Here is a 13,426-nt window from a genome sequence, read left to right on the forward strand (position 1 = left end):
GCCAACCATCCCCTCAGGGTCTGCCTTAGCTGCAAAGAGCGACCCTACCTTTGGGCAAGACCTCGTGTGGCCCACCTCCAAAGACTGAGATAAGTGAGCCCAATATGGGCAACTCTGACAGGCCCATGTGCTCTCTGCAGGGTTGGCGAGGCTTTTTCAGGCCCGCATAGTAGCGCCATCTCTCCCCCTGCCCAAGCATGCTCCCTGCCCGTCCCTTGCTGAGAACTGATCCCAATATAGACCCTGCATGACAAGCCCCACCTCAGCATCTGCTTCCAGAGAACCCAACAGGGATGTTTGGGAGCTGAGAGTGATCTTGGAAAGCTTGCAAGAAGATGGCCCATTTGCTAGGTGGCTGGCAATGAGGACCTCTGTCTTTTAGCCTAGAGAGCTAAGGTGATCTGGTTAAGCCAAGGCTCAGCAAAATCTCCTTGTAAATTCCATCATGCCACCTGGCCATGCAAGCTATAAAGTTGCCCTTGGCAGTTCCCAAAAGGCTTCCCGGGCCAGTGAGAGGACGCATTCAGAGATGGGTTCTACACCCTTGGAATGAACCAAATTTGACACCAAGCCACTCTCTGAACCTAACAAGCTTCAATATTTTATGAAAAGTATGTCTTGTTTATTTATTTTTCAGTTGATTGTAGGCTTTTGGCTTGTCTTTGCTTTTATTTATTTGTATTCCTGTTTCTGCATTTATCCCAGGAAGCAATTGGCAAGAAAGTGATGCCTTTTAAGATTAAGTAAAATCTTACTGTTTTTACTCAAGTCCATATGGTTTAAAAGGAGCCATCCTATTTTAGTGCTCTATAGATGACTTACCAAGGGGCTGTGAAATGAATAAAACTAACTCCATCAGGAGACAGAATGGAAATCATGGCCACTGTTCCTCATGCAAACAAATTCAAAATTATCCCCTGGCTTCAACCGTCCTTCCTTCAGCAAAAGCACACAGTAGAAATCAAAACTGGTAGTGAATTTAAAGTATTTGAAAAGATTATTCAAAATCAAAGTCCCAAAACCCTGAAATCCATTAATATCTTGATGAAGTTCAGTGAATATCTGTTATTAACCGTTACAGTGGTGAAGGAATCCTTTTAGCTCCCTGAAAATGAGGCCATGGAAACAGCCTTCTTTCAAATGAGGGACAGTTGCCCTGGCCGGTGTTGCTCAGTGGTTAGAGGGTCAAAGGGTTGCAGGTTGGAGTGCATGCGGGAGGCAACCAATCGATGCGTCTCTCTCACATCTCTCTCTCTCCCCCCCACCCCTCCCTCCCACTCTCTCTAAAAATCAATGGAAAAATATCCTCGAGTGAAGATTAACAAACAAAAATAATAATAAAAATGAGAGACAGAGACAGTGTAGTGAGTTGAACAGTAACCCCAAAAGTATAGGTTCAAGTCCTAACCCCCCCCATACCTATGAATGTGACCTAATTTGGGAAAAGGGTCTTTGCAGGTGTCATTAATGATCTTGAGATGAGATCTTCCTGGATTTAGGTGGGCCCCAGATTCAGGGGCTATTGCTATAAGAGAGAGAACAGGGAAATCTGAGACACAGGGGTGAAGGCCATGTGAAGATAGGTGGAGGTTGGAGTGATGTGTCTACAAGCCAAGGAACTAGAAAAAGCATGGTATAGATTTTTCTCCAGGGCTTTCAGAAGGAGCCAACCCAGCTAACATCTCGATTTAGGATTTCTAGCCTCCAGAACTGTGAAATAATACATTTCTGTGGTTGGAAGATACCAGGTTTGTGGTAATTTGTCACAGCACCCACAGGAAATCAATAGAGATAGAAAGTAGCTCCTTACTCTCACGGTGCCACGGGCTCCCCGGCGGCTGAGCTGGGCTTTGGTTTCGGGCAGGGCCGAGTGCACTGTGAAGAGCCTGCGTGTTGATGTAGCAGGGATCGTCGAACAGGTCCACCCGGCAGGTGGGCTTCAATAAGGAGGCGTCGCTCTGGGACTGCACGGCTCTCTCGTGGGCGTTACCTGGAGTGATTAGTCGTGATCAGTGTATCATGCTCTGCTTTGTAAACAAATTAAAATCACATTGAGTCTAGAATTGATAGGAAGCAAAAGGCCACCCCTATCCTCTACAAGGATTGAATACTGACTTAGATTTGATCTGTACAAATAAGATAAACTCCGGTCTTCGAGGAAAAGCTCCCTCTCGTCAGTCTCCCTGCCCCACTATTACAAACAGACAGGAAAAGGAGCCGGAAGATCCCAAGAACAGCCAAGAGGAAAAGGGCCGACTGTCCAGCGGAGAGCACAAACCCACATACAATGCTGCCCGGAGTTGCAGGCCAGGCACCAGGAAAACACACACGCCATGTGGAACTCAAATTCCCGAGGCCCTACTCCCGGCCGCCGGCTTCCCTGTAACCTCTCTCCTCCCAGTGTCTGCGCCGGCTCACGCTGGCCTTCTCGTGGTATGGCCTCCACCTCAAGGCCATCTTCTCTAATTGACATGCTCTTCTCCCCTTCCTCATCTTCATCCTGCAGGCGTCAGTTTAACGCCCACTTTCTCAAGAGAGCCCTCTCTGACCTTCTCAGACTAGCTAAGTCTCTGCTTTCCTAGCAGTTTTTACTTTACCTTTAAGCCCGTATCACAAGAGTAATATGTTCTGTTGCTTATGTTATTATTTTTTAATGTGTGTACAATGTCTAGACTGCATGTTCCGTGAGGAAAGGGATCCTGTCTGTCTTGTTCATGCTGACTAGGAGCTGCAACTCCTGCTCCTAGCACGAGCCTGGCACGTACAATGACATCAACAGTTATTGAATGAACGGCTATTAGCACCGTAGTTCACTACCTGATGGCAGGTAAAGTACTTTGTACCATCCAGATGGTCCAGCCTTGAGAATGCCAGGATAGGATGTTTTTGCTTTTCCGTTGAAACTAGTACATTTATAGTTTTGGCCACGTGTGCAATGAGTCCTCCAGGAGGCTGCACGTGAAGGAGTGGCGCTGACATTCCATCGTCTCGCCGTAAAGCAACATCAGTCCTTCTACTGTTCCAGTCGTTAAACCCCTTTTATATGGTCCAAAAGGGACCAATTTCATATTGGATTTCACATCACGGTGAATAGCGCTATGATTCTTATAATGCATAGTATGGAAACCTAAGAGTACACCGAATAGGGGAAGCCCATCGGAAGACAACAGCTCTTACTACCCGCTTACACCTGTTTGTCAGCACCACATGCCACTTTGTGCCATGTCATACTCTGTACATGGGATACCTTGAGGGAGGAGTGGGATTTCTACAGAGGGAGGGTTGACAAGGCATCTCATTTGTTTGCAGCATTTTGCAACACATGACAGTTTCCATTTGCTGGGTTAAGTGGATTTATGAAGTGTATTATCCAGTTTAAAGTAAACTTACTTTCACAAATGGGTAAGTGGCTAAAAGATCACTGCAAAGAAACCAAGGATTGAAGATTACTCTTCTTAGTACAATCTCCTCCTTAGCTGCATTAGAGTTTATAAATAAGAGTAATCTATTAGATCCAAAGTTTGACCAACCAGAAGTTAAAATTATCAAGATGTGAAATGTAGACTTAAGTCCATTTTATTTATCAATAAATGCTTTACATGTGTATCAGCCTTGAGATATTCCCTAATGACAGTATTCAGCCAATGTAATTAGTAAGATTTTTTTAAAAAATGTTTATTTATCTAACTTTGAAATTTCCTATTTTTGTGTGTTTTATGATACATGCATAATCATTAGCATATGTGTCCATAACTTATGCATGATTGGATACCATTTATTTAGGACTGCCTGCTCATAAACTTACTGAAAGTGGAGTGTGATCAAAAGGGTTTGCAAGCGCTGCACTTCGGAATTAACACGGACCTGACTTCAGGTCGCTCACTATTCGTGTGGCCTGAGCCATGCCACTTAACCCCTCCAAGTGTCAGCTTTCGTGTATGTAAAATGGGGGTGCCTGGCTTAAAATACGGTCGTGAGGATTAAAGGAAAGAATGTGGCTGAGGACTCCCTGAGCATAGCGCCTGCCGTAGAGCAGGCATTCCACACACAGCTCCTATCAGGGCTCAGCTGTGTACTCACTCTCCGACGCAGGGCCTCTGCACACGGTGCTTAGCTCTGCTTGTAATACCCGCCCCCTTCCCTTCTTTACCTAACTTCTATTTATCCTTAAGATTCGGCTCTGAACCCACCTCCTTCAGGAAGCCTTCCCCTCAGCTCTTCCCTCGCCAGCCAGGCAAGATGCCACCCTCTGATACACTGAAGGTATCTGTTTACTTGTCCGTCTTCCCCTTAGACTACAAATCCCCCGAGTCCTTGAGAGACTAGGATCCACTTATCTGTGCATCTTCTGCATCTTCCATGCCTGGCAGAAAGCAGATGCTCAAAAGAGCATCTTTTGATCAGCTGTTTGTCAGCTGGGTGAACAGATGACTGAGTGTCCGTCCGCCCGGTCTGCCCCCACCGTGTCCTAAAGACCCGGAGCCTGCTTTCAGCACAGGGCGCCGACTCATCTGCCGCTCTCGGGGCGCTGACACGAGCGGCCCACACCACGTCTGCCGCCGCACAGGACTGCTCAACAGCGCCAAGTCCGTACCCGGTCTTTCCTGAAAACTACCGGTCCTTTTTTTCAAACGTGCCATTATATTTAAGTCAGCAGTGTTGTCTTAAATGAGGGAAAAACCCTATCTCACCCTGTACCTGACTGTAAAGCCTTTCTAGGATGAAGTGTGTGGCTAATGAGAGCTTTCGCACACCCGCCAGCCACCGTGCGTTCCAAAGCCCCCTGTGCCGAGTGGGATTCTGAGAACTGTCCCGCCGGCCGAAGAGGAGATTCCTGGCAGAAAAGAAATACACGCACAGTGGGCACGCTGTGAGTACCAACGTTTGTAAGTGCAGGCCCCTAGGGCTTGTGGGCATTTAACGTCTTTTTGATTAAAAATATCAACATTTCCATTTTAACTTGAAGGCTGGGGAAACATTATCCTATTTTGCTAATTATTTCTTTCCATAAGGGAATTTATATTAAGAATAGGGATATTTTATACACCTGGCAATAAATACAATTAACTCCTTCAACAACCAGAAGCCTATTGCAGTATTTATAATACACTGGAATTCAAGTTTTAAGTCAATATTTGAATAAATCGATGAACTGGGAGGAGAAAGCCAAACCTTATTGAAAATATTTGTATAGGTGTCCCTCAAATGCTTATGTATGAATCTCTGGGAAAAGCCATAAAAAATGTCTATTTGCTGTTCTGGCAACTGCTATTAATTTGCTCACTGGTCAAGAATTTCGGATCACTTTTTAAACATATGCCCAAGGAGTCACAGGCAGGCCCCACAATAGGAACATCTGCCTTCTGGATGAAAGGACACGGAGTCAGGGACGTCCTTCCCGCCACAGTGGGAGGAACCATACTTGTCATGGCCCCTGGAGCAGGGCTGAGTCTTTCTGTCCTCCCATGGTCCCAGTGGCTGAGGTCTGGGGAGATGGCTTCCTAGTCTCTGGTTCCCACTAGAAGTAAGGAAACTGCTTTTCTAAAGAAACAATGTTGTAGCTCAGAGCTTGATCCACAGGACAATAAACAGTCATTGAGTAAATTGTTGAATAAATGAAGAACATAAAATGACATAAAGACAGGGCATGGAGACAATTCCAAGTGAGCTGCAGCACAGGAAGAAAATTGTTAAGTGTCACAGGGCTTTTGTGGTGTGCTTCTGACTATTAGCTCCTTAGGTTAGGGATTTCCAGAGTAAGGGAAAGGAGGGTGGGTAGGAATTATAGCTCCCAGGGAGCATAGTTTTAAAAATACATTTACATTCACCATTAACTTGTTTTAGTCATATTATTAAGGATTAGTTTAAAATTTTAAAGAACTTTAAAAAATGGCATGAAATTTTAATTTCTATCAAAAGAAGCCATGTTTTTGAAGAATTTTAAGTACTGCATTAGTTCACTACTCGTATTATTTTTGCAGGTTGGAGGAAGGTGGCAATCATAGCTGTACCAAAAACAATAAATGCTCATGTTCCCCCACTGTAAAAAATAATGAAGTTAATAAATGACATTGGCATAATTCCATAAGAAATACCAAAGTATCCCTGGGAGTGACCACCATCTATCTACAGGACAAGTTCCTGCTAATTTACCTAGCGTCCCTAAGTGTGGTCATCCAACTCTACCCTCCTCTGTATTACTTACACTGTCCAGTTATCACACCTATAAAGCTGCAAAACTTCCCTTCCCAAATAAATAAATAAATAAATAAATAAATAAATACCTTCAACGATTTATAAGAATGAAATGACTACCTGGCAGTAGACCTTGGTTTTATGAAAATACACTTCCAATCTGATGGTTGATGCCCTACACTTGTGTTGTGGGAAAGCTGTGCCCAGTGCCAATGATCAGGATCATAATAAGATATTTAATGCCCTGGCAAGTCTAGGGTAGGTGGGACCATAATGAAGACTCTCACATTTCAGATTTCCTTTTGTTCCCTTGGCCAAGCAGAAAGAAAGGTTTTATTTTAATCCTGATGGATTTGACAAGCATTCATTTTCACAATCACCTACTGTCTGATCTTTGGAGTGGGAGTCCCTGGGGTTGGGAGCAGAGAAAGCCCCTTTCCCATGAGAGTGTTCATGTCAGAGCAGTGAAAGGCCCACGAGGTAAGACCACAGTGTGCGCGGTAGAGGGAGAAGCAAGAGCCTTCCGAGGGACACACGTGGCACTCAGGTCTCTCAGAATGTGGGGAGCCTGCAACTGAAGTGGTGTGGTCAGTGACAGACACCTGCCTGCCTTTCCCATGAAGCGTTAAAGCAAGGTCCACACATGGCCACATGACTTACAAGGAGTAAGGAGAGTGGCAGATGGGGAGGGGCGACTGTACCTACCGATTGCCCTGCTTTGCTCCAAACAGTTCTCATAGACACTGCTGCACTTGGAGTTTCCAGGCTGCACGAATGACAAATCGTGAGACATTTACAAACATAGTATATGTTCCGAAACTTTCAAAAAATGCTAATAATACTCCAGCAGAATACAGCAGACAGCTTCACTTTCTGATACAGGACATGTCTGGCGAGTAAGAAAAGGAACCTGAGGTCTGGGATGGGGAGTGTAGACTCCTCTCGGTCATGTGTTGTTTTGGAGCTGCAGAGATGGGGTGAGGGTTGTGGAGGCTGCCACTGTCAGGAGCACACCCTGAGGGACACTGCTCCTGCTTCTGCTTCTGCTTCTGCTTGGGAGGTCACATTCCAGGACTCCATCCAAGTCTCAGCAAGAAGGTGTGGTTTCCAGGACACTTGTATAAACACCGGCCAGTTGGCAAACCTCTATCTCGCCATGAATGGCAGACTGCAGCCCTGCTCTGCTGAGGTTGGTGCCAGGCTCACTTTCATACTTAAACGTCTGCTCTCCTCAGTAATGGAATGGGATCCACGGGTGCCTTTGAGGAGGGGTGTCTATGCTTTAGAAAGACTATTCTGTAGTTTTATGCAGGAGCGTTTGGGGGAATGAAGTTAAAGACAAGGAAGGTGCTTTCAGAACCATGTGTACAAGTGAGGACCAAACTTAGAAAGATGCAACAGGAATGGAAAAGGTTGGGTGTATTCAAAAGATATTTTCGTGGTAGAATCCTAGGTCTCGAAAACTAAGTTGATATGGGGCTCAAAGTGTGAGAAAAATAAAAGACTGTAGATTACTGAAAGAGTAGCAATGCCATTCTTTTTGTTGTTGTTGTTAATTCTCACCTGAGGATAGAGTGGAAGGAGGGGGGAGGGGAAGAGAGAGGGAGAGGAGAGAGAGAGAGAGAGAAAGAAAGATTGATGTCAGAGAGACACACTGATTGGGATCAGACCTGCAACCCAGGTACATGCCCTTGACCAAGAATTGAACCTGTGACCCTCTGGTATATGGGCTGATGCTCTAACCACTGAGATACATGGGCACAGCAGCAAAACCATTCTTGAATAAATCAGTAGAGGAATCTGGCTTGGCATCCGGAAGAAAATGCTCAGTTCAATCTTGATATGAACAAGCAACGTAATGTTTGTGGCATCACAGCTGCAGAGAGAGGGAATAGCTGAAAACAGAGAAGCTGCAGGAGTGTATACATAGGTGTCAGGCTGCAGGAGAAAGCTGGCCGAGGGCAGTGCATTGGAGAGTGGCTTCACGGTGGTCAGGCAGAGGCTCGGGTTCCCAGGGGAGGGGATGCAAGAACGCAAGACAGAAAAAGAAAAGATGCAACTTACTTTGAACCCACATCAAAAATAGAATGGATGGATGGATGGATGGATGGATGGATGGATGGATGGGCGGATGGCTACATAGGATGACAGAGCAAATATAGTAAAATGTAAATTGTAGAATCTAGATGGTGAGTATATGAGTGTTCACTGTATAATTTTTTCAACTTTTCTGTATGTTTGAAAATATTCATAATAAAACTTGGAAATCATGATGAAAGAAAAATAGCAACCAGAGATGCAGGATCAGTATCACACAATGGAAATGTTTTAGAAGCTAACAGAAGAGGCAGCCAACAGGTATCAAATGCTGGAGACAAATTCAGAATACCGAAGACGGAACAGATTTAGCAATTAAACCACTGGTGACCAAAAAATAACTGGTGACCCCTGTAAAAGTAATTCCTATCAAGGTGTCAAGTGGAGCTCAGATCTTAGAAGTGTAGTATAATGGGAACATGGAGGTAAAGACAGTTTTTCTCTAGAAGTTTGTGAGTAAAAGAAAGAGGAGGAGGTGGGATATTATTAGCTGGGTTGGGAGAGTGTCCAAGTTTACGTGCAGGCCGAAGGGAAAGAACCGGGAGGCAGAGAGAGAATAAAGATTGAGACAGAGGGTGATGGGCAGAACAAGGGCACAGGGTTGGCAGGAAGGGGTGGGATCGGGAGCTCAGGGGAGAGACTAGATGTGGAGACAGTAACTAAGGAAGAGAAACAAGGAGGACTCTGAGGCAGGGAAGGGTGAAGTGGAGGGTAACGTGTTGGACTGCCCTGGGGTTCCCAGGGAAGTGAGATGTGAGGTCAGCTGCTGAGGCTGAGGCTGGGGAATTAGGAGTAAAAGTTATCTACTCCAGTCTCTGTCAGTGATTCACTCTCTGGCTCTGTCCTGAGGAAGATGATACTTTCTCTAAATTAGCATTTGGAAACCCTCAAATTCAGCTCTCTAGCGATAAGAACAGGATCACATTGCTAGTTCTGATCGTAATAAAATGTTACTTACCAAATAGCACAACTTTTCACAGCGTATGGGGCAGTAAGCCATTTGTTCTGTGACTTGAACTCTGACCCGCACATCTGAAACACCACCCACAGGTGGCTGCTTTCCTGGTATCTCATTGTAATACTCATGATCTTCTCTGTCCTCAGCATGGCCATCAACATGCACCTCCTCACTGTAAGGGAAAAAAGAATCCCCAAGAGGCTGGGCGGGAACTCAAATGCTGTAGGGGATGCAGAGGGATCAGAACCACATAAATCATCCTGAAAAACGTTGCATTCATGTTGTAAGTTTACAGATGCGCTTAAGCGATGTCAAACATCTGGATGGAAGCAACCACATGCTGAGTTGTTTAGATTTCCGTGGGCAATTAAAGTGGGGCAAGCCAACCAAAATGCCAAGGATGATGCTTTTTGTCCCCCCCACCCCAGTAAGTAAAAAATATATACACACACACACACACACATATGTGTGTGTGTGTGTGTGTGTATGTGAACTCCCTGAATGTAAGACATTTCTGTCAATGGGATATAAAAATACAAAGTTTTCCCGGGTATCTCCAGCAACCTTTGTACCATCTCATAAATGCTTTGCTCAAAGAAAATACAGATATTGGACAGAGGACCTGGCCCAGTTTATTAAACCAAGAAGAAAAAAATTAAAAAGCTATTGGCCAACTACCTTGTCTGCACAAGTCTGGAGGAGTAGATGAGATTCATAAAGAAATATTAGAACCATATGTGGCAAGAGGGCAGATTTATGTAAACATGCATTGTTTTTAAAATTGAAATAGGGGAAGAAAACAAATGTACTTTTCTTCCAAATTGGAATTAGTAAAAGTTTCTTATGAAAAAGAGTAAATCAAGTCCTTTTGGATTGAACCAATTCCACTGACAACATGCATGGTTTCGTTGGGTTCATCACATGTCAGCAAAAGGGCAGCACTAAGATGTGTGTTATCCTGGGAGAAATCCAACATCTAGGCTTTTTGGTAACCACCTCTCCTTTGCTACCCTCTACCACCTCATAACAGGCAGCTACAAACCCAGTGTTTGCTGATATACCAAATGACAAATTAGAGGGAGAAATGCATTTTAAAAGGCCCAAGAGTTTTGTTTCTCAGGTGTGAGTTCTGCAAGCCAGGGGCCTCACTGCATTCCAGGGACCCAGAAGCCTTTGGCTTTCACTGCAACCTTTTTGTGCCTTAGAACAACCAGATCTTGGGTGAGGGTGTTTTAGCTGCCGGAGCTGATCTTTTTGCATTGCAAACCAACAAACTAACAGGAATGCCTGCAACAGACACTTGACTCTTGTTATTTTGCTTTTCATTCTTGATTTTTTTTTTTTTTTTTACTGATATGCTAGGGCTTTGGGGTAGAAACAAATCTGAGAAATTTGTTGATGTTTATTAATTTATGATGCTACTTAATTAATTCATAGCTTTGTATAACATCCGAGAAACATGGCTGATCCCTTCTCACTTTTAGTGTCTCCTTTAGTTTTGTTACAAACCAAAGGAAATATCTGGATAAATATGAGTAGAAAAAAAATCTGAAAAACGCTACTATTAGTTTGTACTGAAACTGTGCCCATTTGTAAGAAAAAAAGTGACTAATTTCATTAGTCTACTTTAAAATGCCGTATTAATTTTAAAATTAAACAAAATACAGTAAGTCAAATAATTATAGAACTGCTGGCTGACCTTTCACAAGAAGTACTCAAAGAAGGATTTTTCAAATATTGTTTAAACCGGAGCTCAAAAGCCTGCCCTATGGTACTTATGACATCTTGGGCCATCCCGTTGCGGCATTCCAATATGTGGCAGGCTGCAAAAGGACATACGAAAAAATTATAGCAAATGTTCGGTAAGAGAAGATTATAGAAAGTCAAAATACTTCCAGAATGTGAACCCGTTACTGAAAAGAGGGTGTAGGTTTACAAGCCCTCTTCAGCTCCGAAAGGGCATAACAGTACCTCATATTTCATATTAATCAAACAGAAGAAACACTCACATTCTGTATCTAAAGATCTCAAAACACAAATTTCAGTCTTGGGGCAGGTATTTTGGGCTCACATTTTTATAAATGTAGGACGGTTTTAAGGAATACGCAAGCTCAGGGTTAGTGCTAGAATTCCGTACAGGAAATACTTAGGATAGCCATCTGCAGGGAAGAGGAGGGTTTCAGTCTCGTCCTTGCACGGGAGGCTGCGGAAGGCTGAAAACAGGGAATTTTCCGAGCCTCCACACCCCTCTCCCCCAAAAGCAGCATGAACTGCTAGTGAAGACAGAGGCTTTGGTATGCCCCTGCTCTCGCCATCCCTTGGCCTATCATTGCTGGCAGTGATGGTACAGTAATACCCGTCTTCGAAACCCTATGTAAGAACTATCTCCAATAAGCAGCAAAATCAAGATTTCGTGAAGGTGACATTACCAGAAATATTACAGTTTTTATTAGATACTTTCTCCAAGAAGCAGTTACTAGGAAGGGCTAGTTTTCGCAAGCAAATTAGAGACCATCACAAACAAATGAGCAAACCTGCTGCCGTATGTAAAACAGGAGCTCGCGTTCAGGGACTAGAAATCCCTCTCCCCACCACCAGGAATATCATCCTTGCCTCGGTTATAGGATGGTGTCATGCTTAGGGCCTTGCAATATGAAGATCGCACTAAATTTGAGGTTTCCTAAGAATGGCTTAGAAAGAGTCCTGGGGATGACTTCAAGACAAAGGTAATGTCTCGTGAGAATTTTTTAAAAATATATATTGGTTTGTATAGCCTGAACAACTGAGGGATGAAGAAAAGCTTGAAAATGGTCAGATATATGCAAGAATGTTGTAAAAACTGTCAGCTATTCTCTGAGAACAGGAAAGGATTGAGTGTGTGAGTGATGGGAAATCAGGTTAGATACTGGGGAAGCATCGTGGGTCTCAGGAGCTGTAAAACCAGCACTGGGACCCATGACTAAAAGGGATACCTGAGGAGAGGAGAGATACCTGACTTTATGGAATGATTTAACTGTGTTGACTTGGAAGCCTGATTTTATGCTTTGAATTGTCTTGGGAAGAATGTTGTATTTATTTAAAGTAAGAGACAATTCACTCACATCTGACTGACTTGCACAGCCTGTAATAGTAGGTTATGGTAGAACCTACTATGGTGTTTCTTAGCCTAGTGTTGATAATCATGTCACGAAATATCAGATAATTGTCATTTCATATTAGCTTGATATTTACTTAAAGGATTTATGTCTTTGATGCTTTTGGAAGGGATGGGGGGGCAAGATGCTATTACAAACAATGCTAAGGTGTCAAACTTCCAAGAGCTATTGATCATTTCTTATAAAGCTGTCCCTTTATTTAAAAATTTTTTTTTAATATATCTTTATTGATTTCAGAGAGAGGAAAGGAAGGAGAGAGAGATAGAAACATCAATGACGAAAGAGTCACTGAGTGGCTGCCTCCTGTGCGCCCCCAACAGGGCAACCCGGTCAAGTGTCCTGACAGAATCAAACCGTGATCTCCTGGATCCTAGGTCAATGCTCAACCCTTGAGCCATGCCAGCTGGGCTAAAGTTGTCCCTTTAAAGAAGCAACTTGGATCCTGAAGTAGACTAAAAGCTAATTATAGTTTTGAAAACACAACTGAGAATATCTATAAATTTCTATCCTTTCTACCAAAGGAAAATGTTTGATCTACCTTTAGACTGACAGGTTACATGGCCCCTTCTTTTTCTCTACAGTAGCTTCACATAGTGACCAAAGCATAGGTGTTTTAAAAATGTTTTGATTAAATAAATACCAATTTCCCTGCATCACATAAATAATTCTACTGTCAGAAGTTGTCTTCGATTTTATTAAAATAAGACCTACAGTGAGCCCCCATAGTGGGGCAGGTTCCTATAGCACTGAGTGGCACAAATGACTGCATGGGTCTTTGTGGAAATGGTCCCCTCCTTCCTGGTCAAGCCTCATAGCCTTAAACCTACAAAGTACCCTTGGAGATGTAGCCTCTAATTGTGCCAAAAAAAGTTGTCACATTGTGATTTAAAAATATAAAAAGGTAATTCAGTTGAATTCTTTTGTTTTTCATCTCATAAATTCCTGGCCCAATTAAACATGAAGACCAGAAATCATCTCAAAATGGCAAAAATTTTTATAATTTTATTTTTTCTTAGGATCA

General features: G+C 43.4%; 1 protein-coding gene across 1 annotated transcript in view; it reads right to left on the minus strand.

Moving 5' to 3' along the window:
• The window catches only part of SHC4 (SHC adaptor protein 4), a gene marked incomplete at its 5' end in the record, with an annotated part of 96,492 nt that overhangs the window by 7,841 nt on the left and 75,225 nt on the right, over positions 1 to 13,426 (minus strand). The window contains 4 exon segments of the mRNA XM_081152016.1: positions 1,811 to 1,990; positions 6,901 to 6,961; positions 9,251 to 9,422; positions 10,950 to 11,073. Of these exon segments, the coding sequence (XP_081008142.1) occupies positions 1,811 to 1,990; positions 6,901 to 6,961; positions 9,251 to 9,422; positions 10,950 to 11,073 (537 nt within the window).

Source organism: Miniopterus schreibersii, assembly GCF_964146895.1.
Source record: "Miniopterus schreibersii genome assembly, chromosome: 1".
NCBI classification, from domain to species: Eukaryota; Metazoa; Chordata; class Mammalia; order Chiroptera; family Miniopteridae; genus Miniopterus; species Miniopterus schreibersii.